Here is a 27,906-nt window from a genome sequence, read left to right as displayed (position 1 = left end):
TACCATGGGCTTTTTTCCCCCCTTATAAAAGGTAAAAATAGTCTATGTCAACAATTAAAATATATTTATTGATTACATGTATACACATATATAGTTTTATATACATATATGTGTGGGTGCATATAGTGGTACGTTGGAACTCGAAATTCATTTTGAGTAAATTTTGCTGTATGAAAGGTCATCTTATTCCTCACTATGCTGCTTGGGTCAAAAGCAATGTAACAAGGCACAACTCCACTGTAGGGCCAGCAAGAGCTGGTTTACCCCCCCCCACACCATTTCATAGTATGATGACCCCTTCAGAAATAAGAACAACATCCCTTTTGGCTGCATCATCATACCTTCATCTATTCACTATCTTTTCCACACTTTTAGATTCCACACTTTTCTGCAAATTTTTCCTCAATAATTTTTTCCATGTGCACAAACTTCCTTGGCACTCTCTTCTACCTCACCCAAAAGCTTCCTTTCTCTGCCTCACTCCACATTTCTATAAATTTTTATGTGTATCATATTCCTCAAATACATTGTACCAAAAACAGTGTCTGTTCCTCTATGTCTCCTTTACAGTTTCATGATATCAAACTTGTTGGGTTATATATAAAATATATATATATATATGAAAGGATACAGTAATGTGAGCAAAATAAAAATAAGTGTTATAATCATGCCTTTGAATTTATTTTCTCTTTGCAAAATTTATAAATTTCGGAAGTTTAGTTCCAAATTTTAGTGGTTCTAGCTTAAGAATCGGAATTTAAGAGAGACAGTGTCTTAATGTATTTGAGAAGAATGGTGGGGTTACAGGGTTGGATTGTGTGAGAAATAGGGGTTACAAGATTGGAGGGTGTGAGGGATGCGGAGGAGAGTGGGGTTAGAAAGGGAGCTGGCAGATGGGCTTACGAGAGATTATTGGATTGGTTTGGGCACAGAGAAAACGAGTGCAAAAAAGATTAGCAAAAAGTGTGTGGAAAGCAGAGATGGATAGAGTGAACTTGAGGGGATGATTGAGGATGAGATGGATGGATGGGATGAAAGGGGCTATGAGCAAGAGAGGAACGTTTATTGAACAGGGAAGGGAGAAGGCAGGGGATGGGCATGAGTGGAGAATGGTTGTGTATGGACAACATTTTCATAGTGCACAATGGGATTACTCCCTGTCTTCTCTATTTTTTTTACATGACGGTACAAATTGGGAGGATTGCCATGTAAATGATGCAGCCTTGCTGTGAATGTAGTGTCTTGCTGGACTGCTTCTGACTCAGGCAGTGGGCAGGAGACAGGGATGACCCACCAGGATCTCAAAGGAGAGGGGAACAATGGGTGTTCAATGGAATTGGGTGTATGGCTTGGCTGGCTACCTTCCTTGTAAGGAGGATGTGGCCCTTGATATATAGATAATTCTCCATACATACATATACCAAAGGTATTTTCCCTCTTACAAGGGAGGTAGCCAAAAAAGACAAAGGCATAAAAACCACTTCCACCCATTCTATTCCTAGCATACTCCACTCCCCTCCTCCCTCTTAAGGGGAACCCCCACCCCCAAATTTAAGAAAAATTCGAAAAAAAACAACAACAAAGAATTGTTTTATTGCATAAATACATAGTAGGGATCTTGCTCTAGATGCTGGTAAAGTATTTTTATCGTACTGCCGTTTTTAAAGGGTTTAAAGGGCCTACCCTCCATCCCCCCGGCAGCCACATGCTGCGCACGACCATTGTTTACATAATTTTGACTATATTTTAATCTATTTTTTTTTGCATTTGATGCACTTATAAAGTTTTCTCTCACGTCCGGCATGCACATGAGTATTTGGTGTGAGGAAGTTCAGCCTGCACGACTGGCAGTGGCCTGATAGCCTTACAAAGTAAAGGACATGTACACACTAGCTTGCCGCGTTCACTAATTTGCCATGTGAAATTCACATCTATTTTTCAGTGAAGAGAAATTTGAAGATATTAGCCATGCCTAAGCTATTCAAACAAAAGGCACACTTGCAGAAGATAAGAACGTCTACATTAGCAACTCAAGGGGAGAAAGAAAGAACCCCAGCATCAACTTTGTTATCACCACCTCTGCCACCACCACTAGTACTCCCTCCAGCAGCTCTCTCCCTGCCATCTACATCCACATCCTCAGCACCTGATCCTCTGTCCTCTACACCTATATCAGACACGTTGTCTCTTCGCAGACAACTGTTTGCTAACAAGTGGCTACAAGGATGCCTCCTTGTTGCAACACCTTGGGTTTAGAGTCTCAAACCTCACAGTGATGTTCCTGATGCAGCAAGAGCCTGTTCCAACACCAGAAAGGAAACCCAAGAAAAGAAAGAGAGCTGAATCCCAGCAATCAGACTACCTTGCTGGGTCATTCTAGACCAATACCTCAAACTTTGCGACAAAGAGTAAGGTGGCGCCTTATGAGACTCTCATTTTGAGTGAACAATACCCCACACTGTAGGAGGGTACAAAGTGCCTGAGTTACTTGAAAGATGCAAAATCATCATGAAAATACAATGGAACCTGTTTTCAATGGTTCTTAGGAGGTCCAATGTAAAATTTAGTCAAACTAAGGAAAAAAAAAACTTTAACACTCGTTACTGATAAATGTAAGTTTTTGATACACAAAGTCTATCTCCTCCCTCAATTTTCAACCGATTTTTGCATATGAGGTCTCTATTGATAGCTAGATAAATGACAAAAAATGAAAGAGATTTTTTTTGCATATGTTAAATAGAATTTTTTTAATAACATGTCAAAGTCAAAACTTTGCGGGTTTTTTTCGATAATTTTATATTTCTCTTCCTCGGCATTAAACAAAGATATTAAAAAAAACTTTCTATTTTGTTTTTCTATATATGTAGAAGATTCTTTTGTTATAAAATGAAAGACATCAAATAAAAATTGTAAGAGGAGATAGGATTTGAAAGAAGCCCAAAAATATGGTATTTTTTACATTTTTTATTAAGAAAAAAAAAAAACTACTGGTCAGATCTGAATAAAACTGAAGCTGTGAAGGTTTCCTCAGACCTAGATATCACACAGAAAAAATCAGCAAGATCCTTCGGAAAAATATTTTTTGGGTGGGGGCTCCCTTTAAAGAATGGATGGTTCTAAAACAGAAGCCTTCTAGCACACTATACACCAAAAGCCTTCCTCTCCTTATAAGGGAAGTAGCAATTAAGATCAAATATACACATACTGAAAAGCTTATTCCCCCCCTTACATGGAAGATGGCCAAGTCAAAGCATCCACTCACCCGAACCCATCCCAAACATTTGTTGTATCTCCTATCTTAGCACCTTGTGGATGAAGGGTCTCAGATAGCCAAATATCTTATGATAACAATTTACCAAAAACATAAAAATAGAAATAAAATATAAATGAATAAGATAAAATCATACATCAAAAGGCCCTTCTCTCCTTATAAAGAAGTTAGCAAAATCAAATTACATACCCACCCTTCATTCATCCCACATCCATTTAAAAAAACATTTGCTGTCCTTCCCAACTTAGTTCCTTGAAGATAAAGAGTTATCTCTGTCCCTTACCCAGTGCTTAGGTCAGAGGCAGTGTAGCAAGAGAGCAACTCCACAGCAAGACACAAAAACCAGTGTTTGTTTACTCTCCTTCATTACACGGCAACCTTCACCCGCCTCATCCACTCAACAATTTACAGAGCGGACAAGAAGAAATCCCTTTGGGCTGTATCACTTCCTCATCCGTTCACAACCACCCTCCACTTATTTAGTGCCCTCTCCCTTCTCTGCTTGACAGACATTCCTCTTGCATCTACTGTCCCTTTCACCAAATCCAACCACCTCATTCTAGGTCTTCCCTTCAAGTTTACTCTAACCAAATCCACCTTCCACACTGTTTATTCTAGACTTCACTGATTCTTTCCATATGCCCAAACCATCTCTATACTCTTAGATGAACCCTATCTGCCATCTCTCTTTCTATTCCCATGATCTGCCTCACTTCCATCTCACTCTATCCATCCCATAACCCCCATAAGTGGGAAATGTGGAAGTAAGGCAGACAGTGAGGCTGGAGAGAGCCGAATCAAAGAACACTGGATACATCTCTTGAAAAACACAGTTTAGAAGCAAAATGAAACTGAATTAACATTCACTTAAGCAAACTCAATATAACCACCACTTTCAATGTTGCCTAAAGCAAGTTTCAATGTACTGTGTGAGAGATAACTCTGGCACAGAAAAATTGTCAGTTCGATTCTCCACTTTGGCTCGGCGGTTTCCAGCTATATCGATGCCTGAAATGAAAATAGATTGATTCAGTTTAATGTTGCAAACTAAAAAAAAAAAAAAAAAAAATAGAATAATCATCACTATCTGGGTTCCTTCATTATTTCATAAATGCAGAAGGGAGCCCATAAAGAACCTGAAAAACTCCAAAGCTGGAGGTCCACATTGGGCCTCAAACATCCATCTCAAACACCTTGGCCAAACACCCAGAAGAGCTTCTGCTATTTTCAACTACTCCTGGTTACAAAACAAAATCCCAAACATCTGGAAAAGAGCTCACATACTCCCAATCTTGAAACCAAACAAACCACCTGAAAACCAAACTCCAAACTAATGGAAAGGCTGATAACGTCACAAACTCCCCCCTATTGGAAGGTAAGGACGGTGCCCCTCACAGAGGACTTTGTAGCATGGAATTTAATAAACCATGTCCTTGGTTCAACTTTGCATGATTTGAACCGCCATCCCCTCGACCTTTGCCACAAGCAACGACGTCCTAACCCGCTCAGTGATGAATTATGAGAGTCCTGCATGGGCTCCTAATCTCCGTGAGATACACCACAACACCCTTCAAATCATACAAAACAAAGCCCTAAAAACAATTACAGGCTGCACAAATACAACACCTACAGACCATTTACACCATGAAACAAAAGTCCTCAAAGTCAAGGACCACCTCAACATGAGAGGCACACAAACACTTGCTGCAGCCACCACAAACACATCACACCTGCTACACTACATAGCAGAACACCCACACACACCAAGAAACATTAAAACAACACCCAAAGACCTGTATCACACACAGATACTCTCTTCTCTTCCTCCACAACCACTAAATACCAGCCTCCGGAAACATATTCATAATCATATCACTCACCACTCCATTAACACACTGAAAGACAACACACTGCTGCATGCCAGACCCCCTGATATCCACCCTTCTGAATCCTCTCTCCCACGAAAGGACAGAGTCCACCTGGCCAGACAGCGGTGCAGCCACCACCCAGCACTTCTTAGCTACCAGAAGAGGCTGGATGACCGCATTGTGAACAGCTGCCCAGGATGTAACACTTCACCCCATACCATACAACACATAATGGAAGACTGCATTATACACAATCATGCACGCAAACAACACAACATACACTCTATAAAGGATTTGTGGGAAAATCCAGTTTCGGCTGTGGCATTCCTTAGGGAGACGGGACTGCTCGGACAGACAGTCTAGGGAATGACAACAAGAATCACATCAGTTGTGCCTACCTCTCCCAAACAACATTATTTCAAGAAGGCCATTCTGTTAGCACTGTCCTCACAGCATCATACAAAAATAGCTGAAAGGATGATAATAATAATAATAATAAAAAAAAAAAAAAAAAAAAAAGCCTCACCAGAAAGAAGTTATGGTCTATCTATGTAAAGGACCAATTAGGTCCTTTAGTTCTGAAACTAGGTGCGGACCACCACTGCCTGCTTCAGAACTCTCGGTTCATGTATAGACTCGTAGGACAAGTAAGAAAACACAGGATTGCACTGGAAGTTTATAATTCTGGTCCTTCCACAATGCAGCACTATCAAATCAATTTCAGAAAAAGGGAAAAACAACACCAACTGTTTCACCTCAGGTCAGTTCGGTCGTAGCTCACTTGAATTGACTCCACAGTAAACACTTAAATTACTTGTAGAAAGCTTCGGTAGAAGATCAGGGTTTTGGAGCTGAGCGATGATGACTCTGGCAGAGCGGAAGGCGAAGTTGGAGACAAACGACGTCCAGTCGATGTATCACACCAGTTTTAGAGTGGAGAGAGGGGAGGGGGAGTAGTGGACTAGGTGCAGTCACCAAGTTCTCTCTGATAAAACCATGTCTGTCCGGGACGCACGTAACCTCGGTCGTCATACGTGGCAGCTCGTTTCGAGTAAGACTTCGAAGCGCACTCAAATTGTGCGTAATTTAAGAGGGCTGGTTGTTTAGAAGATTAAGTAGCGATTTTCCCTTACACAACTCCCCCCTAAAGAGTCTTCCTTTGGAAGACTAAGTGGGGAAATGCCACCTGAAATTGAGAAGAAAAGTTTATGCTCGACTAAGCAGGTCAGACCCAATATGGTCAACTCCGGCCACATGTACGATCCTGAACTTGTAAGCTTGCAGACTCAGAGCCCATCGTAACAGTCTGTCATTCTTACCCTTGAATGTGTGAAGGTAGGTGAGGGGTTTGTGATCGACTTCGAGAACAAATTCACTCCCTCTGAGATAATAATCACACCTTTGGATCCCAAACACAACCGCCAAACATTCTCGTTCAATAGTGGAATACCTGCTCTCTCAATCGAGAAGTTTCCGGCTGGCGAAGGCAACTGGGTGAGAATGTAACGATGTCCCTCTGCAGAAGGTGGGGATAGTGGACCGACCAAGTCGATGGCTACCCTGGAGAAAGGTTCAGTAATAATAGGTAGAGGGTGTAGAGGTACAGGTCCAACTCTGCCCTTACTCGACATTCATTGGCAGATGTCACACGAGCGGCAGAAATCACGAATATCTACAGCCATCCCAGGCCAGAAAAACTTGTCTGCTATCTTCATAGCAGTTTTTCTTTGAGAAAAGTGTCCCGCTAATGGATTTTCATGGCCAACAGACAAAATGATAGGTCGGCACTCTTTCGGGACAACAAGGGCGAGTTTACGCACCTTTTCAACATGCGTAGATGATAAGCATTTTTGGTACAGCAAACCATCTATCTTGAGATACTGGAAGGAGGAACCATTCTTCGTCTGATCCATCTCCTCAGATTTTGTTTTACCCCACAATCCAGCCAGAGTGGGACAGGATTCCTGTAGACTACAGAACTCTTCAGGGGTAACAGACAGGGGTTGAAGGGCAGGCATCTGAAGAGGATGAACTCTCTTCATCTTGGACCTGCGAGTCTCGACAGCGTTGATCTGGAAAGTGGACTTTTGAATTAATGTAGGAGGTGGGACCGTCTTCGTGATAGGGGCAGCGGCGGCAATGGATGTTTGCATGCCTGTAGGAAGAGTTGAATGTGTAGTAGTGTCTAAAGAGCTAGCATGGGGTTTGAAAGGAAAGGGGTCAGGTTTACTAGGATCCCGTGCCCCAGGAACGTTGCCGATCGAGACGCTTGCGCACTTCATAGGGGCTCTGACTGCGTCAACCCATTCCTCGTAGTATGGACAGCGTATATAGCAGTGGACAACAGGAAACTCGTTAACTCGTCCCAAAAAGTCTGCTACAGATACCTTTGGGCACAGGGACACATCTGCATCTGGGACAGCTTCTTCGGAGACCAGGACACAGTTGCACCCAGTGTCCCTGACTATGGTAGAAGTCCAAGAGCCATTGATAGTTCCTGCAACAGTGGAACATGGGGTGGTCCTGTTACTCATGCAAAATCCTACCTTGAATTGAGATTGGGCTTCTTTTTCTTTGAATGCACGGGGATTCTTTGGACAACGAGATCGATGATGTCCTTCTTTACCGCAGTTGAAACACCTCATGGGCGTACGGAAGGCAACGCCTTTTGTATCTTGATGGGTTGACCCGTGGCTAGGGGGTTAAGATTCGACCACATTAGTTTTCCTACGAGGAAAAGAAGTCTTACCGGAAGCATAGTTAGTATTCGGCTTTGGATAGGCCTTATGGGCAGAGGCCCAATCATCCGCCTTTACCACCGCCGATTCTAGGGAAGTTACACTCTGTTCCTTGATGAAGAGGCATTCACCTCCAGCCAGTTGTCGAATAGCTGTCGTAGACGGATAGCAAATTGTCAGTAATTTTCTCCGACGTGAATCTTGTCGTTCCTGAAGTCCAATCTATAGCGTTCGGGAGTCTTGTCAAATTCTGTGAGCAATGCATGCTTAAGGAGGGAAAAATTGCTTATCGTTGCCAAATCAAACGTAGAATACAATTCAGCAGCCTTACCTGTTAACCTCTTCACTCCGGGGTACATCGCAAGTCTGGCAGCATTAGCTGCCCGACGTGCGATGTTGCGTCATAATAATCGCATTATAAAAAATAAAGTCAGTGCTCAATCATTCATTCTCTTTCACCCGTGTATTTTGATAACCATAGAAAATTGATGAAGCCAGTTTAAAGAGAATGGAAATTACGTAGGTACGACTACAATAAATATAATCAAGATGGCGACGTCGGCATCATCGAGTACCCACTTGCTCCTCATGCCGCCTACGTAGGCGTCACCGTCTGGAAGTGGTTAATGTGCTGCCCAACCTGGCAGCAAGCGAATCTTCCTCAACTTGGAGCAGGTTTGCCACCCTTTCGAACCTGGAGAGGTACGAGGCTATGTCTTCTCCTTCTTGGTACGTGGGGAGGTCGGGCCACTTGACGAAGACGTCCTGGCTAGAAGGCTGGTTAAGGGCGTCGGGTGCAAGTTTGGCAAGCTCAATTTCCTTTTCATGTCGTAATTTGGCCATCTTTTCTTCGTGTTCTCGCTGTTCCCTCTTTTCTTTCTCTTCGTGTTCTTGCTGTTCCCTCTTTTCTTTCTCTTTGTGTTCTCGCTGTTCCCTTTCGTGTTCTCGCTGTTCCTTATCCCGTTCTCGCTCGCATTCTTTGGTTCTTTCATCCCTTTCAAATGCCTGTTGATTTAAAACAAAGCGGCCAACATCGTCACCCTTTAAACTGATGGATTCGGCCTGGGCCTTGAGTTCTTCGATAGAAGTAAACTTAGACATTCTTGGGAGTATGGCTACGATTAACAAAATACTAAGACAATAAATAAATAAACAGCACAAATTAAGGTCAAGTACAGAGGAAAAGTTGTGTAACTAAAGTTAACGAAAAATATAAATACACCAAAATTTCAATACGGAACAAACTATGGTCGTCCAGCTGACGAAAGGACAAGTTGTCCTAAACAACACCCTACTGACTAAACAAAAAATGACGTAGTAACCAGGGCTTTTTGCTTCCTTTGCTACAGTACTACGTAGTCTGACCACGTGGGGGGGGGGGGTACCGCACCTAACCCACGGTTACACGACCACAGTCGAGCAAAGTGCCGAGGTGGCTAGAATCACTCTGAAAAACAAACAACTTAAATGGACAGTTTGCACGCTCAAAGTACCACAACCAGTTGAGCAAAATGCCAAGATGGCAGAAACCACTCGAAACGACAATTTAAATGGACAATTTGCACGCTCAAGGTGCCTCGACCACATCCAAGCAAGTGTCAAGACGACAGAAACCACTCTAAACAAATTCAAATGAACAGTTTGCATGCTCAAGGTGCCAACAGACGAATCACCAACCTTACGAGTCATTAAGAGTCTACAGTCCTGGAATCCTGGAATAGGCGCCACATGTAAAGGAACAATTAGGTTCTTTAGTTCTGAAACTAGGTGCGGACCACCACTGCCTGCTTCAGAACTCTCGGTTCGTGTATAGACTCGTAGGACAAGTAAGAAAACACAGGATTGCACTGGAAGTTTATAATTCTGGTCCTTCCACAATGCAGCACTATCAAATCAATTTCAGGAAAAGGGAAAAACAACACCAACTGTTTCACCTTAGGTCAGTTCGGTCGTAGCTCACTCGAATTGACTCCACAGTAAACACTTAAATTACTCGTAGAAAGCTTCGGTAGAAGATCAGGGTTTTGGAGCTGAGCGATGACGACTCTGGCAGAGCGGAAGGCGAAGTTGGAGACAAACGACGTCCAGTCGATGTATCACGCCAGTTTTAGAGTGGAGAGAGGGGAGGGGGAGTAGTGGACTAGGTGCAGTCACCAAATTCTCTCTGATAAAACCATGTCTGTACGGGACGCATATAACCTCGGTCGTCATATGTGGCAGCTTGTTTCGAGTAAGACTTCGAAGCGCACTAGAATTGTGTGTAATTTAAGAGGGCTGGTTGTTTAGAAGATTAAGTGGCGATTTTCCCTTACAATCTATATACCAAGGATTTCTTTCCCCTTATATGGGAAGTAGCCAAAGTCAAAGGCATGCATCCATGCCACTCCCATCCACCATCCTCTCTCATTTTAGCTCCTTGTGAAGTGATGGTAGCCACAGGGCTTTCAACCCTAGACACATACTATCCAAGAAGATCATTGGGACAGATATACATAACAATGACATGAAGTGGTTAACCAACTTTATTGCAGGAAGAAAGTGCAGAGTAACCCAAGACAACCAAATCTCCGAAACAAAAGACTATACAATGGAGTTCCTCAGGGTGTGGTAATTTCACCATTACTGTTCAATCTATTCACGAATGATCTCCTAACTTCAGAACCAGAGCTAAATATCAATGTTCTCTCATATGCAGATGACCCAGTAGAGTAAATACAAAATTACAGCAAAGAACAAAGCTAAAATGGAACAAAGGCTCAAAAATAAGAATGGTGTCATTACTCACACCAGACAACCATGAATAAAGATAAAACGCCGTATACATACATACATAGATATACCAAGGCTTTTTTCCCCCTTCCAAGGGAGGTAGCCAAAAAGGGAAAGGCATAAAAACACTCCCACCCATTTCATCCCTAAATACACTCCACACCCCTCCCACCCTTCCTCTCATCTGAGCACCTCCTGGATGACGGGTCATCCCTGCACCCTGCCCACCGCCCTGGGTCAGAAGCAGTGTCGCAAGACACAGTACATCCACAGCCAGGCCGCTTCATTTACATAGATATACCAAGGCTTTTTTCCCCCTTACTAGGGAGGTAGCCAAAAAGGAAAAGGCATAAAACCATTCCCACCCATTCCATCCCTGAAAACACTCCACACCCCTCCACCCTCCCTCCCATCTTAGCACCTCCTAGATGACGGGTCATCCCTGCACCCTGTCCACTGCCCTGGGTCAGAAGCAGTGTTGCAAGACACAGCACAGTAAAATTAAATGGCCAAATCCTTCCACTGGAAAAGATCCCTACAATTCTGGGCATCACATTTGATACCCATAAGGCTTTCAGTCCACATATCATACACCTGAAAGCAAAAATCAACAAGAAAAATAAATCTACTTAGATCCATCAAAAGCACTGACTTTGGACAACAGAAAGGAATTCTTAATAACCATCAACAAACAATTCATAAGAACCATCCTTGACTACACCACCACAGTGGTTCTCAACAATCAGCAAGATGAAAACAATTTACAAACTTTTAGAATGGAGCACTGAGAATAATAACACAATGCACCAAAACCAGTCCTATTACCCGTAGTAGTGTGCAATCAATACTCAAGGGATTATACAGGGTGCCCCTATGAACCAGAGTCCCACTGAACACCACATGAAAATGACTAAAACACAAACCTTAAACACCAAACACCTTTACCACTACATTTCACAAGCACCATTAAAAGAATGCGACAAAAAATTACAACTGTAGCAAACTACACGAACATCTATTACAACCTATCGCCTGTACCACACAAAACATCCGCACAAAAACAAAGACACAATCAGATCACTAAACAAACCCTTCATGACAGATTGCCAAACTTAATACTCCAACAAGAGACATAAGCCCCACAGAAAAAAAATCTCCCACAAGATCCACACTGGCATCTGCACTCAGGACCCTATTTAGCATTATGTTGGCTGAATGGATGAGTTTTTCTGTAGGAACATTATTCACAGGTAAACCTGCTCTTATGGAAAGATTCTAAACAAGAGCAAATTCCAATATACAGTCTAGTGCTGATCCAAGAACTATAGATATGGAAGGTTGAACCTCCAGTCTTAAATATTTCATTACATACATACATATTTCATTACACAAAAGAAAAACCTGGTCATTACTATGAGAGTGCAACAGGTTGTACTGGCAGGCAGCATGAAGTAGAAGCCGCTCAAAGCTGTTCATTTCCCCTGATATGTAAACAGCACTTGAGTCTTGATGGAACAATTCCACAATATCATCTTCCAGTTTGGAAAGAAGACCCTAAGGGAGAAAAGTATACATTTCTATCATGCCAATTTGAAAGTTACACTAATAATTTCATATCATTCACACAGAATCAAAAAGACATGTTATAAATGGTCTTTTCAACAAGTCTAGGCGACATAACCATAAAAGATATTTATACATAAATGCTCCCATATGTCAAGCTACAAATTACCAATTAAAGAGCAGAAAGTAGAGAGTCTTGGAAATGTAAATTGTTCTGCCTGTCTTATGATCCAAATGAAAGAAAGAGGGGAAGAAAATTATTTCATGTATGACACGGAACCTACCAGTGGTAAATGCTTCCTTTTCAGGACACGTCGTAAATTTGGCGTAACCTGAGAAAACCTCCACAGTGGAGTGTGAAAATAAGGTTCTCTCTCTCTTTGTTCACCACTGTTTTTAACTGAAAGATAACTGTAGCTAATATATGCACAAAAGAATTAATACATAATTGTATCTATCTAAAGGGCTTCTTCTCTCTTATAAGAGAGGTAGCCAGTCAGGGCAAACATCTACTTCCAGCCACCACCCTTGTTTCCCTCTTATCTTAATCCCTCATGGACGAGGGGTCATCCCTGTCTCCTGCCCACTGCCTGGGTCAGAAGCAAATGCAGCAAGACACAGCACATCTATAGCAGGGCCACTTCACTTGCATAGCAACCCTCCCTCTTCATCCCCTTATGCAGAAAATAGGTAAGACAGAGAAAAATACTTTTGGGTTGCATCAAATTATCATCCATACACAACAACTCTCCACTCACCCTTATCCCTTCCTTGTTCAACAGACATTCCCCTCTTATTCAAAGCCCCTTTCACCCCATCCATCCATCTCATCCTTGATCTTCCCCTCAAGTTCACTTCATCCATCTTTGCTTCCCACACCTCTTTTGCTAATCGTTCTTCTCTCATTCTTCCCATGTACCCAAACCATCATGATAACCTTTCATTAGCTCTATCTGCCGGCTCCATTTCCACCCAAGCTCTCCTCCTCATCTCCTCATTTCTCACTCTATCCAAACACACTCAAACTCCTCCTCCCTTCCCCTCCCATGCTCCATGCCTCCACCCTGCACAGCGCTGTTGGCACAACCCCTCCTCTCAGGATCCCTTCTCAAATGCCCACCACATTTTCCAATCCCCCAAGGCATAAATCCATAAAGACCCAAAAAACATCTTTACCTTTTGCCAAATAAAATACATAGATTCCTTCTAAGTCTTACAAAATTCAGTGATTCTTGTATCATCCACATATAGAAGATTGCTTCACATTCATTCTTACCCATTTCTCCCCAATCTCACTCCTTTACCCATAACTCTTGCATTCACTTCTCTAACTATTGCAACCACCACACAGGACACAGAACACCTCATACTACAACAATACCTCGACAACAACACAATATATTTTCCCCAGGTGACTTGTGGACCTTCAATGTGAGCAGAGTAAAGGGATGACCCTTCATCCACAAGGTGCTGAGATGGGAGGGGCAATGAAGAAATTTTGGTTTGGTGTAAGACGGGTGTAGAGTGGGTGCATACTTTTCACCCCCCTTGCCCACTGCTCCATGGCACAGTGGGCAAGGGGGTGAAGTTGGGTCCATCTGGTCCCAGATTCGAGTCCTGACCACGTGAGATTCTCTTACATTGTTTCTGACCCAGGGCAGTGGGCAAGACACAGGGATGACATGTCATCCAGGAGGAGCCAAGAAAAGAGGGAGGGAGGGGTGGTGAATGGGAGTGGAGTATATGGGGATGGAATGGGTGGGTGTGGATTTATGCCTTTTGACTTTGTAAGGAGGTAAAAGCCCTTGAGATATGTATGTATGCATTCTCTTACATGGGGGAAGAGGTCTTTTGGTATATGCATTTATGTACCTGGGAGCTATGGGCCTTCTTCAAGAGAGAACTGGGGCAAAGGACGAATTGATCAATCAATCAATCAATCCGTTGCACCTAGTCTCTCTAGTAAATGACCTATGGCCACCAGGAAACCTGCAACAGCCTCCAGTTGATGGATTCATCGATGTATGTACTTCCTAATAAATTCTCCAAGTTCATAATCTAAATATGAGCAAGAAAATATCAACAAGAAAAAGATGCAATTCCTATAAGAGCTTATTTCTTACCTTTCCCAATCCTGGCATAATTCTCCATCTCTTCTGGGTATGAAACCCTGTTTGTAAAGTGAGCACCACCTGACTTGGTAAGTTTCTGCCTGGCTATACACTCTAAGTACTGCTGCTGTTCCTCCTCAGAGCGACTTGCAAAGTACTTCCATACCTGATAAGATAAGTAATTTTCACTTAAGATATAGCTGAAACTCATTTTCAGGGTTGCATATATATGCAAATATTTATCTGCATATCTTATATGAATGTGACATTTAGCTTTGTTTCAACTGTTGGCTCAAGTTGTGCCAACTGAAAAACCCAGTGCCCTAAAGCAGTTAACAATGATCCTCAAGCCCTTCGACAGACAAAGCTGGGAAGGTGCACAAGGATAAATGGAAAACACAATTACACAACTGTGCATCCTTACACTGATGAATATCAGTTGCACATTAAATATGGCATAAGACTGTGCAAAATTACACTCTTGTGCATGAAAAGGCAGGGGTATAAATACAAAATTATTTGTACTTACACAACTAAACTGTGACACCTATACAGAATGAATAAATCAAATCATACAGTTTTGTCATAACTTGTTGCAGTCTTCATTATCCCCTTTGTGTATTTGCTACCCCTATCTTAGTTGTGCGTTTACTATCCCTTAGTTGAAATGGAATTTAATAGAGGCAGAGAGGAAAAGTTTAAGTGTGTTTGAGATGAAATGTCTGAGATGTATGGTAGGGGTTACAAGGTTGGATAGAGTGAGAAACCAGAAGGTAAGGAGGAGAGCTGGGGTGGTAAAGAAGAAGGCAGATAGGGCTGAGGAAAGGGTATTGGGATGGTTTGGAACATGGGAAGAATGTGTGAAGAAAGATTAGTAAAAGAGGTGTGGAAGGCAGAGGTGGAAGGAGTGAACATGAGGTTATGATCAAGGATGAGATGGATGGATGGGGTGAAAGAGGCTTTGAGCAAGAGTGGGATGTCTGTTGAGCAAGGAAGGGAGAAGGCAGAAGATAGGGGTGAGTAGAGCATGGCTGTGTACAGATGATACTGTGATGCAGGGGAGGGGGGTTAGGGAGTGGTTATAAGTGAATGATATTTTGACACAGCCCGAAGGGTTTCTCCATCTTCTAATATGAAGGGACAGGGGTTGCTGATTAAGTGAAGTGGCCTTGGTGTGGATGTGCTGTGTCTTACTGCACTGCTTTTGACCTGGGGCAGTGGGTGGGATACAGGGATGACCCATCATCCACAAGGAGCTGAGATGAGATGGGGGAAAGGGGTGATGGATGGGAGTGGAATGGGTGGGAATGAAATTGGTGGGAGAGGGTATATGCCTTTTGACTTTGGCTACCTCCCTTGTATGGGGGAAAGAGTCTTTGGTATTTAGATAGATCTTAGTTGAAAACTTGAAATCACATGTTGACATAGAGTAAATAAGTTAAACATCTCAATGTTTAACATTAATTCCCAAACAAATATGCAGATAACTTGCACTATGCAACATTGTGCAAGTTGAATGTTGGGAAATCTTGCACTCTTACACTTGTATACTGTAGTGCAGTGATTCTTAACCTTTTTCAGTGCCCTTTGTACCCCTTGATATCTCAGAACATTTCTCGTAACTATATCCAATACAAATACACTCCTCCCAAAAATCAAAATATGAACTAAAAATTCGCCATAACGAATAAAATCCTGTTGAAAAAAATGACTGTATTTTTAAATCATAAATATTAAAAAGAAAATTATTTTTACATCATATTGAAAAAAAAAACTGCCATATGTCCAGGTAAAAAAATAAAAAATAAAAGTGAAAATAGATACATACGTTTGTCATTTTCAAAACAACACCATGTACTACTCGGTCTACTCACTCAGTCTCGGTTAATCGTGGATTGATTATTAGCATTATTTCAAGTGACATTATGCCTCCCAAGCATCCAGGAAGCCCTATTAAGGATGGTGACAAGCCTAAGAGGGCTGGGAAAGCAATATCTCTAGATACTAAGTTGTCTGTGCTAAAGAAAAGTGACGAAGGAATGAGAGTGAAGGACATCGCAAATTTGTTTGGCTTGGGTGCTCGATTTAAGTATATTCGATATACGAATGGTTTTTCAAGAACGTAACTAGTTCGTAAATAGAGGGAGGAGTGTACAATGCAAACATATGAAAAGAATTACCTAGTTGTATTATACGGGATGGGAGCTATGCTCATGGTGACCCGTCTTTGCATCTTTCAGCATCAAGTTTTTTCTTAAAATCTTGAAAAGTGTTTGCACACACTGTTTCTTTGTCTAACTTATTCCAGGTATCTATCACCCTGTGTGGGAGGCTATTTTTTTCAGATCTCTTCCGTAATTATCTTTTTTGAGTTTCTTTTCATGCCCTCTTGTTTTTCCATTGTCCCATTTCAATAAATCATTCTTATCTAAGATTTCCATTCCTTTCATAATTCTATAGATAGTTAGTAGATCTCCTCTTTCCCTTTCTCATAGTAAATACAGAGTATCACGCACTGGCTATCGTGTCTCGTACCCCCCAGGTTCAAGGTTTTGTACCCCTTGGGGGTACAACAGGTACCCCAGGGTAAGAACCACTGCTGTAGTGAAATAGTCTGTATATTGTGCTTGTGCATGGTCCTTTTTCATTTGCGCTGCTCACCACTACAAATAGATTTCTCCGGGACCTTGTACTGAATTCTATGTTTTATTAGTAAGTAATAGAACTGAAGTTGACATAGATCTCAGGCCAGTCTGGGGACTGAGTGTCAGCCCCTCCTGATGGAGGTTGACAGGTTTTGAAACTATATAGCTCCACTTCCACCTTGAAGGATCACCAAATGCAGACAGGCACTGGTCCCCGTTTTGTAGTGAATATGGAAAATCAATTATATAAACAGCATACATGAATACATCACTGTCACGAGAACCCTGTAAGTACTACATTTTGAATAATCTTTTCATATTTCTACTTACTCTCATGTCCTCTACATCTTTATGTAGTCTGGTAAAAGGTGCATCATTATCTGGTCTGAAGTCATGGATATTTGGTTCTCTCCAAGATTCGACATCCTCTTCTGCCAAAGTTTGTAGGAGACGAGCTGAAAACAACAAATGAATTACAATGACATATATAATTTTATCTCACACATAACAACAATAATATGATAATGATAATAATAATTCTATCTATCTATATACCGAATTTATGAAGTGGCCTTGCTGTGGATGTGCTGTCTTGCGACACTTCTTCTGACCCAGGGCAGTGGACAGGATGCAGGGATGACCCGTCATCCAGGAGGTGCCAAGATAAGAGGGAGGGAGGAGGGTGGAGGGGAGTGGAATATATAAGAAATGGAATGGGTGGGAATGGTTTCTATGCCTTTTTCTTTTTGGCTACCCCCCAGTGTAGGGGGAAAAAGCCTTTGGTATATGTATGCATCTATATACCAAGGGTTTCTTCCCCTTATATGGGAGGTAGCCAAGTCAAGGCATTCAACCATTCCACCACATTTGTCTCTTATCTCCTGCCTACTACCCAGGTCAGAAGCAATACAGCAAGACACAGCAAATCTATAGCAGGACCACTTCACTTACACAATAAGCAAGTTGTATTATGAAATGTCTCTAGAATGCATCTGTCATATAAATCAAGAGTTACCTGATAAAAACAGTTAAAAGTTCTTTCAGTCTACAGGGTCAACTACAATTCACGATATACCTGCAACTGAAACTAGTATAGCATAAGGATTCCAGACATTAAATATATTATATCAACTCTACAAACACACCAACCATTGTCCAAACGACGAGTTTTTCTGACTCCATGTCTTCGTCTACTGTGCAGTTGAAGTCTTTCAAACAAAATGCTGGGGTCACGTGTCTGTGTAGTTGTTGGCCTTGCAGTTATAACAGGATCAACATGTTCTGGAGGTGGTGTAGCTGGTTCACTCTGTATTCCTAACCTGAAGAGAAAAAGAAAAAGAAAAAAATTAGTTGTATTGTTATTTTTAGTCATTCATACACTAAATAACAATTAATTTTCAACATTCAAATCACATTAGCAAACAAACACAGTTCTTAATGTAATGAAATTTTGTGGGCTTTCCCTCAAATAAATTAAATAACTAACATAAGAGATAACACCGATGTCAAAGGTTAATCAATGTAGGTATAGTCCTTTGACATCCTGAGGACTTTGCCTCCGTCAAATCAAATTGCCTGATGACAGCCAAAACATAACAAGTAAAATACTGTACTCATAATTTTCAACATATTTTACTTGTTTCAATCAGGTATGAGAAAAAAGAAAAATGGGTCAGTAAATGAGCATGGATATGGTAAAGATAAGAGATTGGCAATGTGGGCAAATGTGAGAGTGGGTTAGTAAATATGGGTTATTGTGAGTGCATATAGTCCTGATAGTGAGAAAATAAAGAGAAGTATTTTGGATTTATTTAAATAAATAAACAGAGAGTTTTGGGAAGAATGTAAATGTAGTGGTATCAGGGGATCTTAATGCTAGAGTAGGAGGTGAGCTGAAAGATGATGAAGTAGGGAGGTACAGGGTGTTAGGTAAGAGCTGCTGTGGAGAGGAACTGTTAAAGATGTATTTAAAAAAGGGGAATGACAATAACAAAGTGTTAAGAGATAAGCATGTATAGGAAAGGGTGGTAAATGAGAGAGTGGTTGAGAGGGCATTAACCACTTCGGTACGATGACGCCTACGTAGATGTCATGAGGTTTGACTGGGTATACGAAGATGCCAGTGTTGGCATCTTGATTATATATATTTTTTGTAGTTGTTCAGGAGCTACCCCCAGATTCTGTGAACTGGTTTGGTCATGTTTTCTATGGTTATTATTACTCAGAGTAAAAGAGGAATAATACAGCAGTGACTTTATATTTTATAATGTGAATATTGTGATGCATTGTTCATATGGCAGCTGATGCTGTGCATGAGAATTTGACTAGTACTGAAGTGGTTAATGTTGATGTAGTGGTATCCAAAGTGAGGATTAGAAAAGTTCTGGACATGTTCTCAGGCAAGAGAGCAAGGGACTGTCAGATCATTTTCTGGTAGAAAGGAAAGTAAGAGTGGAAGAGAAGGAAAAGAGATAGATGAAGAAAAATGCTGTAAGTGAACAAATCAAATTGAAGGGGAAAAAAAATTACAGGAAAAACTGTGGAAAGTATGAAAGGCACTGAAGGATAAAAGAGAAACAGGAGCAGTGGAAGAATGAGTATTCAAGGAGGAAGTGTTAAAGTCCACAAAGATGGTAAAAGTGGTCCTCTGCTTGCTCCTATCTTTGACTTAATATGCAAGTTCCCTTATCTTTGCTAATTCATCTTCAGTAGTATCTCTCCTAATCCAAACATCCTTAACCTTGTCATTACCTTGTAGTGACGTGATGCATCCTATGACCCATCACACACTGATCAAAGAAATCTTCGGAACTAGCCTTTCCAAGTTCCTGTAGTTGGCAAGCGTAGTTTGCAAGGGTGTCTCTGCCAGCCAGCAGTCAGCCAATCAGGAACTTGGAAAGCTCCTCACATTCCCGCCAGCCTCCCTTAAAATGTAGTGACATGATGCATCCTACGACCCGTCACACACTGATCAAAGAAATCTTCGGAACTAGCCTTTCCAAGTTCCTGTAGTTGGCAAGCGTAGTTCGCAAGGGTGTCCCTGCTAGCCAGCGGTCAGCCAATCAGGAACTTGGAAAGCTCCTCACATTCCCGCCAGCCTCCCTTAAAAGGTCGGCGTTTCACCGAGATGGGCAGAACAGTACCGATCAGACCGACCAGCGCACAAATTATATCTCCTCGTCCAGTCTTCTAGCTGTCCCATCGAGCCTCGCCGTCATCATCTACTACCGCCTCGCTGACGTTAGGCTCCACGTCCAGCTACAACCATAAGCTCCACTAAGCTGTGGCCTTAGTCCGAGCTTCACCTATATTTCTCATGTGACACTTCTAGTGTCGCACCTTGTGGCTAATTACCAAAAGAAAGAGATTAGATATTTTGTGTTGATTTTCATTTGTCCTGCCGTTGTTCCGAACAAAAACTACTACAACCTGTTAACTTTCAATACCTGTGCTTATCTTCTTTGCTATAGTTCATGACTAACTATTCATCATGGATGTGGGCATTTAACAATTTTATACCAATGATTATGTTTGGATATTTGTCCTTTGTTTTTTTTAGGATGTAACTTAATCTAACCCAACCTAACCAGAGGCTATTTATTGTCATCAACTAATACAACTGAAGAATCTAGCTGACAATTCTCCATGTGATATATATATATATATATATATATATATATATATATATATATATATATATATATATATATATATATATATATATATATATATTTGTTAAAGACTGATTTCCAATAGAAACAATGTTTCAAACCAGTAAAAAAGCTTTACAAAGTCAAAGACAAGCTTACGTGACAATTAACATTGTTCCAATTGTAGGGTAGGTCAGGATAATTTGGGGTAAAATTCAAGAAACACACAAACATGTAAATTCAACAGGAATTTTATTTTGTCTAATAGCTCCTAATATAACCTTACCTATTGTAATGTAACCATGCCATAGAAAAAAATAGATCTTTCAAACATAATTAAAAAAGTGAAAAAAGTGTTTCTGTGATGCTGGAATAGAACTAAGCCTGGAAAACAATGGCAGTATTATTCCAGAATCATCATCATGCAATTACATTTCCCACTTCTTTTGTTTTTGCATTTCAAAGAACTATTCTTTCAATGGAATTGTTAGGTTAGGTTAACAAGGTAAATCTCATGTTAAACATGTGCATTTACTTGATTCTGGGAATCCAAATAACATAGTTCCTATGTTACAAAAGTTAAGTTAGTTTTCTTATTATCATTTAATGCGGTCTCACTAAACGCCGACCAAAGTCGACCAAAGCCGACCAAAACCAAACAATGACGGTTTTTGCTCAAATGTATTATTTTAAATAAAAATTAGCATATGGTTGCATTATTTGACCTATTTTCTTTAAAATGTGTGATTTCCATGTAAAATCATCAGAGAAGTTACGTTTTTATCCTCTGCAAAATTACCAACCGCCGACCAAAGACGACCAAAACCACATAATGACGGTTTTTGCCCAAATGCATAATTTGTATATAAAAAATAGCATATGGTTGCATTATTTGACCTATTTTCTTTAAAATGTGTGACTTTCATGTAAAATCATCAAAGAGAATACGTTTTTGTCATTTGAGCAAAAGCCGTCACTGTTTGGGTTTGGTCGGCGTTGGTTGCCGGTTGGTAATTTTACAGAGGATAAAAACGTAACTTCTCTTTAATGATTCTACATGGAAATCACACATTTTAAAGAAAATAGGTCAAATAATGCAACCATATGCTATTTTTTACATATAAATTATGCATTTGATCAAAAACCATCATTGGTTGGCTTTGGTCGGCGTTTAGTGAGACCCCATTTAATGTATATTAAATGGTAGACATAATAAAGACTAAAATGTGCCCAATTTACCATGAAAGTTATAAAGTATCTGACAAAGTTTTCCTTGAAAATTTGTCCTGTAGCTCAACATTTATTATTTACAAAAATTTTGTGATTTCCACTAGAAATGCATGTCACTCAATCAAACTGGCAAAATTCATGGAAATATTTTTTTACAGAAAAAATGCAGCCTTACAACATGATTACCAAGAATGAAGCCACAACCTATCAATTACAACTCTGATTTAAAACTTCTAGTGGTCCAATAAGTAACAATTAATCTAAATATTTAAATTACTTACGAATTCAGAGATTCTTCGCTGAAGCTTACTACGGGGGCAGCTTTACTTAGATTCCTAATAACGCCCATTTTATCGATCTGGCTTCACCAGACTACGTGAAGTAGAACAGCAATACCAATCACCAAACAGATGCTATTCTTCTTTCGTCTCTACGTAATCTAAAAGTCCCTCCAGATTCTCAACAAACTTCTTTCCGGATATGTTTCACCATCTGTTGACAGACGGTCCGTCGTTGCCAGGTATCTGTTCATTTATAAACATTGGGGACGGCCAAGGTCATAGGCCTGTCGTCTGCATTACCCGCTCACAATCTCTGTCCCACATTCCAAGACTGCCAAGTTGTCACCCGTTTAATATATATATATATATATATATATATATATATATGTATATATATGTATGTATATATATATATGTATGTATATATATATATGTGTATGTATATATATATATGTATATATATGTATATACTGTATATATATACATACATACATATACCAAGGCTTTTTCCCCCTTCCAAGGGAGGTAGCCAAAAAGGGAAAGGCATAAAAACACTCCCACCCATTTCATCCCTAAATACACTCCACACCCCTCCCACCCTTCCTCTCATCTGAGCACCTCCTGGATGACGGGTCATCCCTGCACCCTGCCCACAGCAAGGCCGCTTCATTTAATCGGCGACCCCCCCCTCTCCGTCCCCCTTTGCATATAAGGCGAGGACGGGGAGAAATCCCTTCGGGCTGCGTCAAAATTTACTCACACATACTACCCCACCCCCACCCCCCCGCCCATTCCTCCTCATGCAGTCACAACATCATCCATATACAACCATTCTCCACTCACCTCTGTCTTCTGTCCTCTCCCTTCCTTCCTCAACAGACATTCCCCTCTTCCCCAAAGCCCCCTTCACCCCATCCATCCACCTCATCCTAGGACGTCCCCTCATGTTCACTCCCTCCACATCTGCCTTCCATACCTCTTTTACTAGTCTTTCTTCACTCATTCTTTCCATGTGTCCAAACCATCCTAATATTCTTTCATCAACCCTATCTCCCAAATCCTTTTTCACCCCTGTTCTCCTCCTCACCTCCTCATTTCTCACTCTATCCAGCCTAGTAACCCCCACCATACTTCTCAGACACCTCATCTCAAACACATTCAAACTCCTTCTCTTATGTTCCACGTTTCTGCCCCATACAGTGCTGTTGGCACAATCACTCCTTCATACAGTCTCCTCTTCGCATCCATTCCCAAATGTCTATTCCTCATTACACTCTTTAAACCACCAAGGCATTTACTCGCTTCTCTCAATCTACATTCTACCTCCACCTTCACTCCACCTTTTCCTGCTACACTTGCACCCAAGTATCTAAAACTATCCACTTCCTCCAGTCGCTCTCCCTTAATGTTCACTTCCAGTCTACTGCCACTTTCACCCCTTGTACATCTCATCACCTTACTTTTACCCACATTTATCTTTAGCTTTCTTCTATCACATACTCTCCCAAACTCTGCCACCAGCTTCCTCAATCCCTCCTCTGACCCTGCCACAAGCGCTGTGTCGTCCGCAAACAACAGCTGGCTCACCTCCCACTTTTCTCCATTTTCTTTAACCATCTCCAATCCCTGACCCACTACCCTTGCATTCACCTCTCTCACTACCCCATCCATGTATAAGTTGAACAGCCAGGTCGATATAACGCATCCTTGACGAAGTCCCACCTTTACCTCGAACCACCCACTCTCTCCATTTCTAATCCTGACACAAGCAGTACTACTCTCATAAAAACTCTTGACAGCTCCCAAAAGCTTTTCTCCTATTCCATAAATCTGCATAACCTCCCACAGTGCCTTTCTGTCTACCCTATCATAAGCCTTTTCCAGATCCATAAAAGCCCAAAAAACATCCTTCCCCTTTCCTATAGCTTTCTCACATATCTGTCTTACCACAAAGATCTGATCTACACAACCTCTACCTGTCCTAAATCCACACTGTTCCTCACCAATTACTCCTTCTGTTCCTCTCCTAATCCTCTCAATTAAGATCCTCCCATAAGCCTTCCCTACTACACTTAACAGGCTAATCCCTCTGAAACTACTACATTCACACTTGTCCCCTTTTCCCTTGTAAAGAGGAACTATACAGGCACTTCTCCAGTCCTCCGGTACTCTACCCTCTCTCCAGCAAACATTAAATAATCTCACCAACCAGTCCACCATCACTGAACCTCCCTTTTTCAGACATTCTGCATGGCATCCATCCAGACCAGGTGCCTTACCTGCTTTCATCATCTTTACAACTGCCTTCACCTCATCCTTCCCTATTTCTCCTCCATTTTCCTCACTCATCACTCTCATTTTCTTCGCATTTCCCACTGCAGCTATCTTTCCTTCCCTATCCTCCTTCACATTTAGCAACTCCCTAAAATACTCTGCCCACCTTCCTCTCACTGCCTTCTCTTCCATTATCATCTCTCCATCTGTACCTTTTACCTTTTCCTCCCTACATATATATGTATATATATATATATACATATATATGTATATATATATGTATATATATATATGTATGTATATATATATATATATATATATATATATATATATATATATAAACTGTAAGTAGTTTTGCCCACGTTGAGCAGCTAAATAATAGGTTAGTTTGAAGAAAAACTATTATGGAGAGAATTTGTTTATTAAAAAATGAGTGTTGGGCGCCAATACTGATAGTTCGCTTCTAAGTGCGAGAAAAGTTGGGGGGGGTTAGACGGGGAGGATGGTGACGACTATGCGTTTCAAGTCGTATCCCAACTTGGTTTCCTTGCAGGGGAGGGGGAGGAGGTGAGAAAGCAAGAAGATGGCGAGCCAGGGTCACTATGTGATGCTCCAAGGCGATCTGCTTGCGGGGGAAGGGGAATGAGGTGAGAAACCACGGCACAGAGAGCCGGGCTCACTGTGTGATGCTCCGAGGTGATTTTAATCTTCGGCGTTCATCTGGTCTTTATATACACGGGCAGGTCGTGGCCATTTATCCTAATTGACGTGAAGTCAAAGTGTGATGCGTGGGAAGTCGGACACAAGACGTTCTTACGCTGCTGACTCACGAAGATAGATTGCATGGAAGGCTAGTACTGCACATGAATTCTTCAAAGAGTTCAGTGTTCATCATCATGTGGACAAGCGAGGGTCTGGTTGAGTCATCGCTGGGACTAATGCTGGAACTGCACGTGAGTTCCTGAAGGAAACTTTGTTCAACCCGTGGGCCTCAATGAAGCTTTGGTCGAGTCACGCGGACTGATGGCGCGAGCGTGTCCTATGGGACCTCTTTGGAGGTCGGCAAGGTGAAGGAGGAGTGATGAGGACCGGGGAATGAGGACTAGAAGTAAGAGTAACTTCCTAACATGACCCCACGGAATTCGAGGCTGGAAGTGAAGTCATGTGGAGCCTCGACGAGAAATCGCCAAGGGAGTTGTCCTCATGACGGAACCGAAACTTGAAGGTGTAGTAGAGCTGCCACCATACTGCAAGAGTAACAGCAGGAGGGGGTCCATTTGCCACAGAGTAACAAGCCTCAGGGTGCTCGGCTACTCCCGTGGGACCGAAATTGGCCTGTACGTCTTGGATGACATCAAAGAGGTTAGGATATCACGGGAGGCTGGTCAGGGAATTTCGTGCCTGGAACGCGTCCTAGGATCGTGTCGCACGGTGGCATTGGTAGCATGGTTGCAATATCTCCCTGAAAAAAAGACATTTGAGAATGGTCGTGGTTAGTGGGTGGGACGTTAAACCACCCAGGGCCTCGTGGACTTGACAGTCGAAGTTGCTATTCATTAGCTTTATCGGAGTCGAGATGCGAGACCTTGTGATCTTTGAGCGTGTGGATGAGTCAAGGTGGGGACATCCACAGCTTTAGTTTGCTAAATGATCCAGTGGCGGTGGCGGTAGACCACAAATATACCTGTAATAGGCAAGAGTGTGGGCAGTCGAACTGGCAGTCGGCAGGCGTGGCGGGCAGCGATGGGAGTCGAACTGGTGGGCAGGTGAACTGGCAGTCGTGCTGGCAGGTAGTGGCGGCAGCCCATCTGGTAGACAAGTGGAGGCAGTCGAACGGCGACAGACACCTACGGTAGGCGAGAGTATAAACAGTTTAACTGGCAGTCGCAGACCCGGCTGGCAACGGTAGCAGGCGATCTGGCAGTCAAGTGACGGCAGTCGAGCTGCAGACGATCTGGCAAATCAAGTCAAGCTAGCGGCAGTCGACCGGCGACTGTCGATCGGGTGGTAGTCGAACGGCAGGCAGCAGTGACAGAGCTGGATCGTGGGCCCCAAACGTTGGGCAGCCAAATGATAGGCTGGCAGTCTTGTTCCACATTGGACGCAAAATGTTAGGCAGTAGTCTTGCCCATGTTGGGCAGTCAAATGTTAGGCTGTTTAAAGACAAACTCTGATGGAGAGAATTTGTTTATTTAGACAAGAATATTGGGCGCCAATAATGATAGCTCGCATCTAAGTGCGAGAGAATTGGGGGTGGGAAGACGGGGAGGGGGGTGATGACTATGCGTTTCAAGTCGTGTCCCAACTCGGTTTGCTTGCGGGGGAGGGGAAGGGGGTGAGAAAGAAAGAAGTTGACGAGCCAGGCTCACTGTGTTGATGCTCCGAGGCGATCTGCTTGCGGGGGAAGGAGAATGAGACGAGAAACCACGGAACAGAGAGCCAGGCTCACTGTGTGATGCTCCGAGGTGTTCTAAAATTTTGGTATTCATCTGGTCCTTATAAACACGGGCAGGTCATGACCCGTTCTCCTGATTGGCGTGAGGTCAAAGTGTGATGAGTGGGAAGTCGGACACAAGGCGTTCTTACGCTGCTGACTCATGAAGATAGAGGATGTGGAAGGTTAGTGCCGCACGTGAATTCTTCAAAGAGTTCAATATTCATCATCACGTGGTCAGTCAAGGTTCTGGTTGAGTCATCGCTGGGACTGATGTTGGCACTACACGTGAGTTCCTCAAGGAGACTTTGTTCTACCCGTGGGTCTCAAGGAAGCTTTGGTCGAGTCACGCGGTCTAGTGGCGCGAGCGTGTCCTATGGGACCTCTTTGGAGGTCGGCAGGGTCGTGGGGCATTGAGGTGAAGGAGGAGTGATGAGGACCGAAGAGTGAGAACTAGAAGTGAGGACAACTTCCTAACACCCACACATATACTATGTGTGTGTGTGTATATATATATATATATATATATATATATATATATATATATATATATATATATATATATATTGTGACATCATGACAGGTTTATGAATGGTAAGAATGGAAAGACACGATTGAGAACAAGATACTTTATTCCTGACCGGTTTCGCCTTTGAGGCTTCTTCAAAGGTATATATATATATATATATATATATATATACATATATATATATATATATATATATATATATTTATATATATATATATATGTGTGTGTGTGTGTGTGTGTGTGTGTGTGTGTGTGTGTGTGTGTGTGTGTGTGTGTGTGTGTGTGTGTGTGTGTGTGTGTGTGTGTGTGTGTATTTACCTAGTTGTATTTACGTAGTTGTATTTTACGGGAAGGGGAGCTATGCTCGTGGTGTCCCGTCTTCATATCTCATTTTATCTAAACTATTTTTAAATTCATGTATTGTTTTTGCACACACCACTTTCTCATCTAACTTGTTCCAACTGTCTATTACTCTGTGAGGAAAGCTGTTCTTTTTCAAATCTCTTCTATGTGGTGTAGTGCTGTCCTGGGCCCTGGCGCTCG

At 41.9% G+C, this 27,906-nt stretch overlaps 1 protein-coding gene across 3 annotated transcripts; it reads right to left on the bottom strand.

Moving 5' to 3' along the window:
- Positions 1-47: 47 nt before the first annotated feature.
- Positions 48-22,449, bottom strand: LOC143028219 (R3H domain-containing protein 4-like). Of its 3 annotated transcripts, none has more exons than XR_012966698.1 (8): positions 22,127-22,449; positions 18,115-18,284; positions 17,296-17,420; positions 14,333-14,486; positions 12,494-12,609; positions 12,059-12,200; positions 6,960-7,211; positions 48-4,279 (listed from the first exon to the last, which is right to left on the bottom strand). XR_012966698.1 is itself a non-coding variant. In XM_076190020.1 (8 exons), the coding sequence occupies exons 2-8, from the start codon at positions 19,746-19,748 to the stop codon at positions 4,167-4,169; spliced, it is 852 nt and encodes a 283-aa protein (XP_076046135.1). In that variant the 5' UTR covers positions 19,749-20,311; positions 22,127-22,449; the 3' UTR covers positions 48-4,166. The 3 variants fall into 3 exon arrangements, 2 of the variants coding, with proteins under 2 accessions (XP_076046135.1, XP_076046134.1); XM_076190020.1 differs by lacking the exon at positions 6,960-7,211 and adding an exon at positions 19,717-20,311; XM_076190019.1 differs by lacking the exon at positions 6,960-7,211 and having other exon boundaries at positions 22,127-22,448.
- Positions 22,450-27,906: the final 5,457 nt, after the last annotated feature.

The sequence above is a fragment of the Oratosquilla oratoria genome, chromosome 9 (genome assembly GCF_046742065.1).
Source record: "Oratosquilla oratoria isolate Oo_2021 chromosome 9, ASM4674206v1, whole genome shotgun sequence".
NCBI classification, from domain to species: Eukaryota; Metazoa; Arthropoda; class Malacostraca; order Stomatopoda; family Squillidae; genus Oratosquilla; species Oratosquilla oratoria.
Note: the sequence above shows the minus strand (reverse complement) of the source record. Positions and strands in the feature narration are given on the sequence as shown.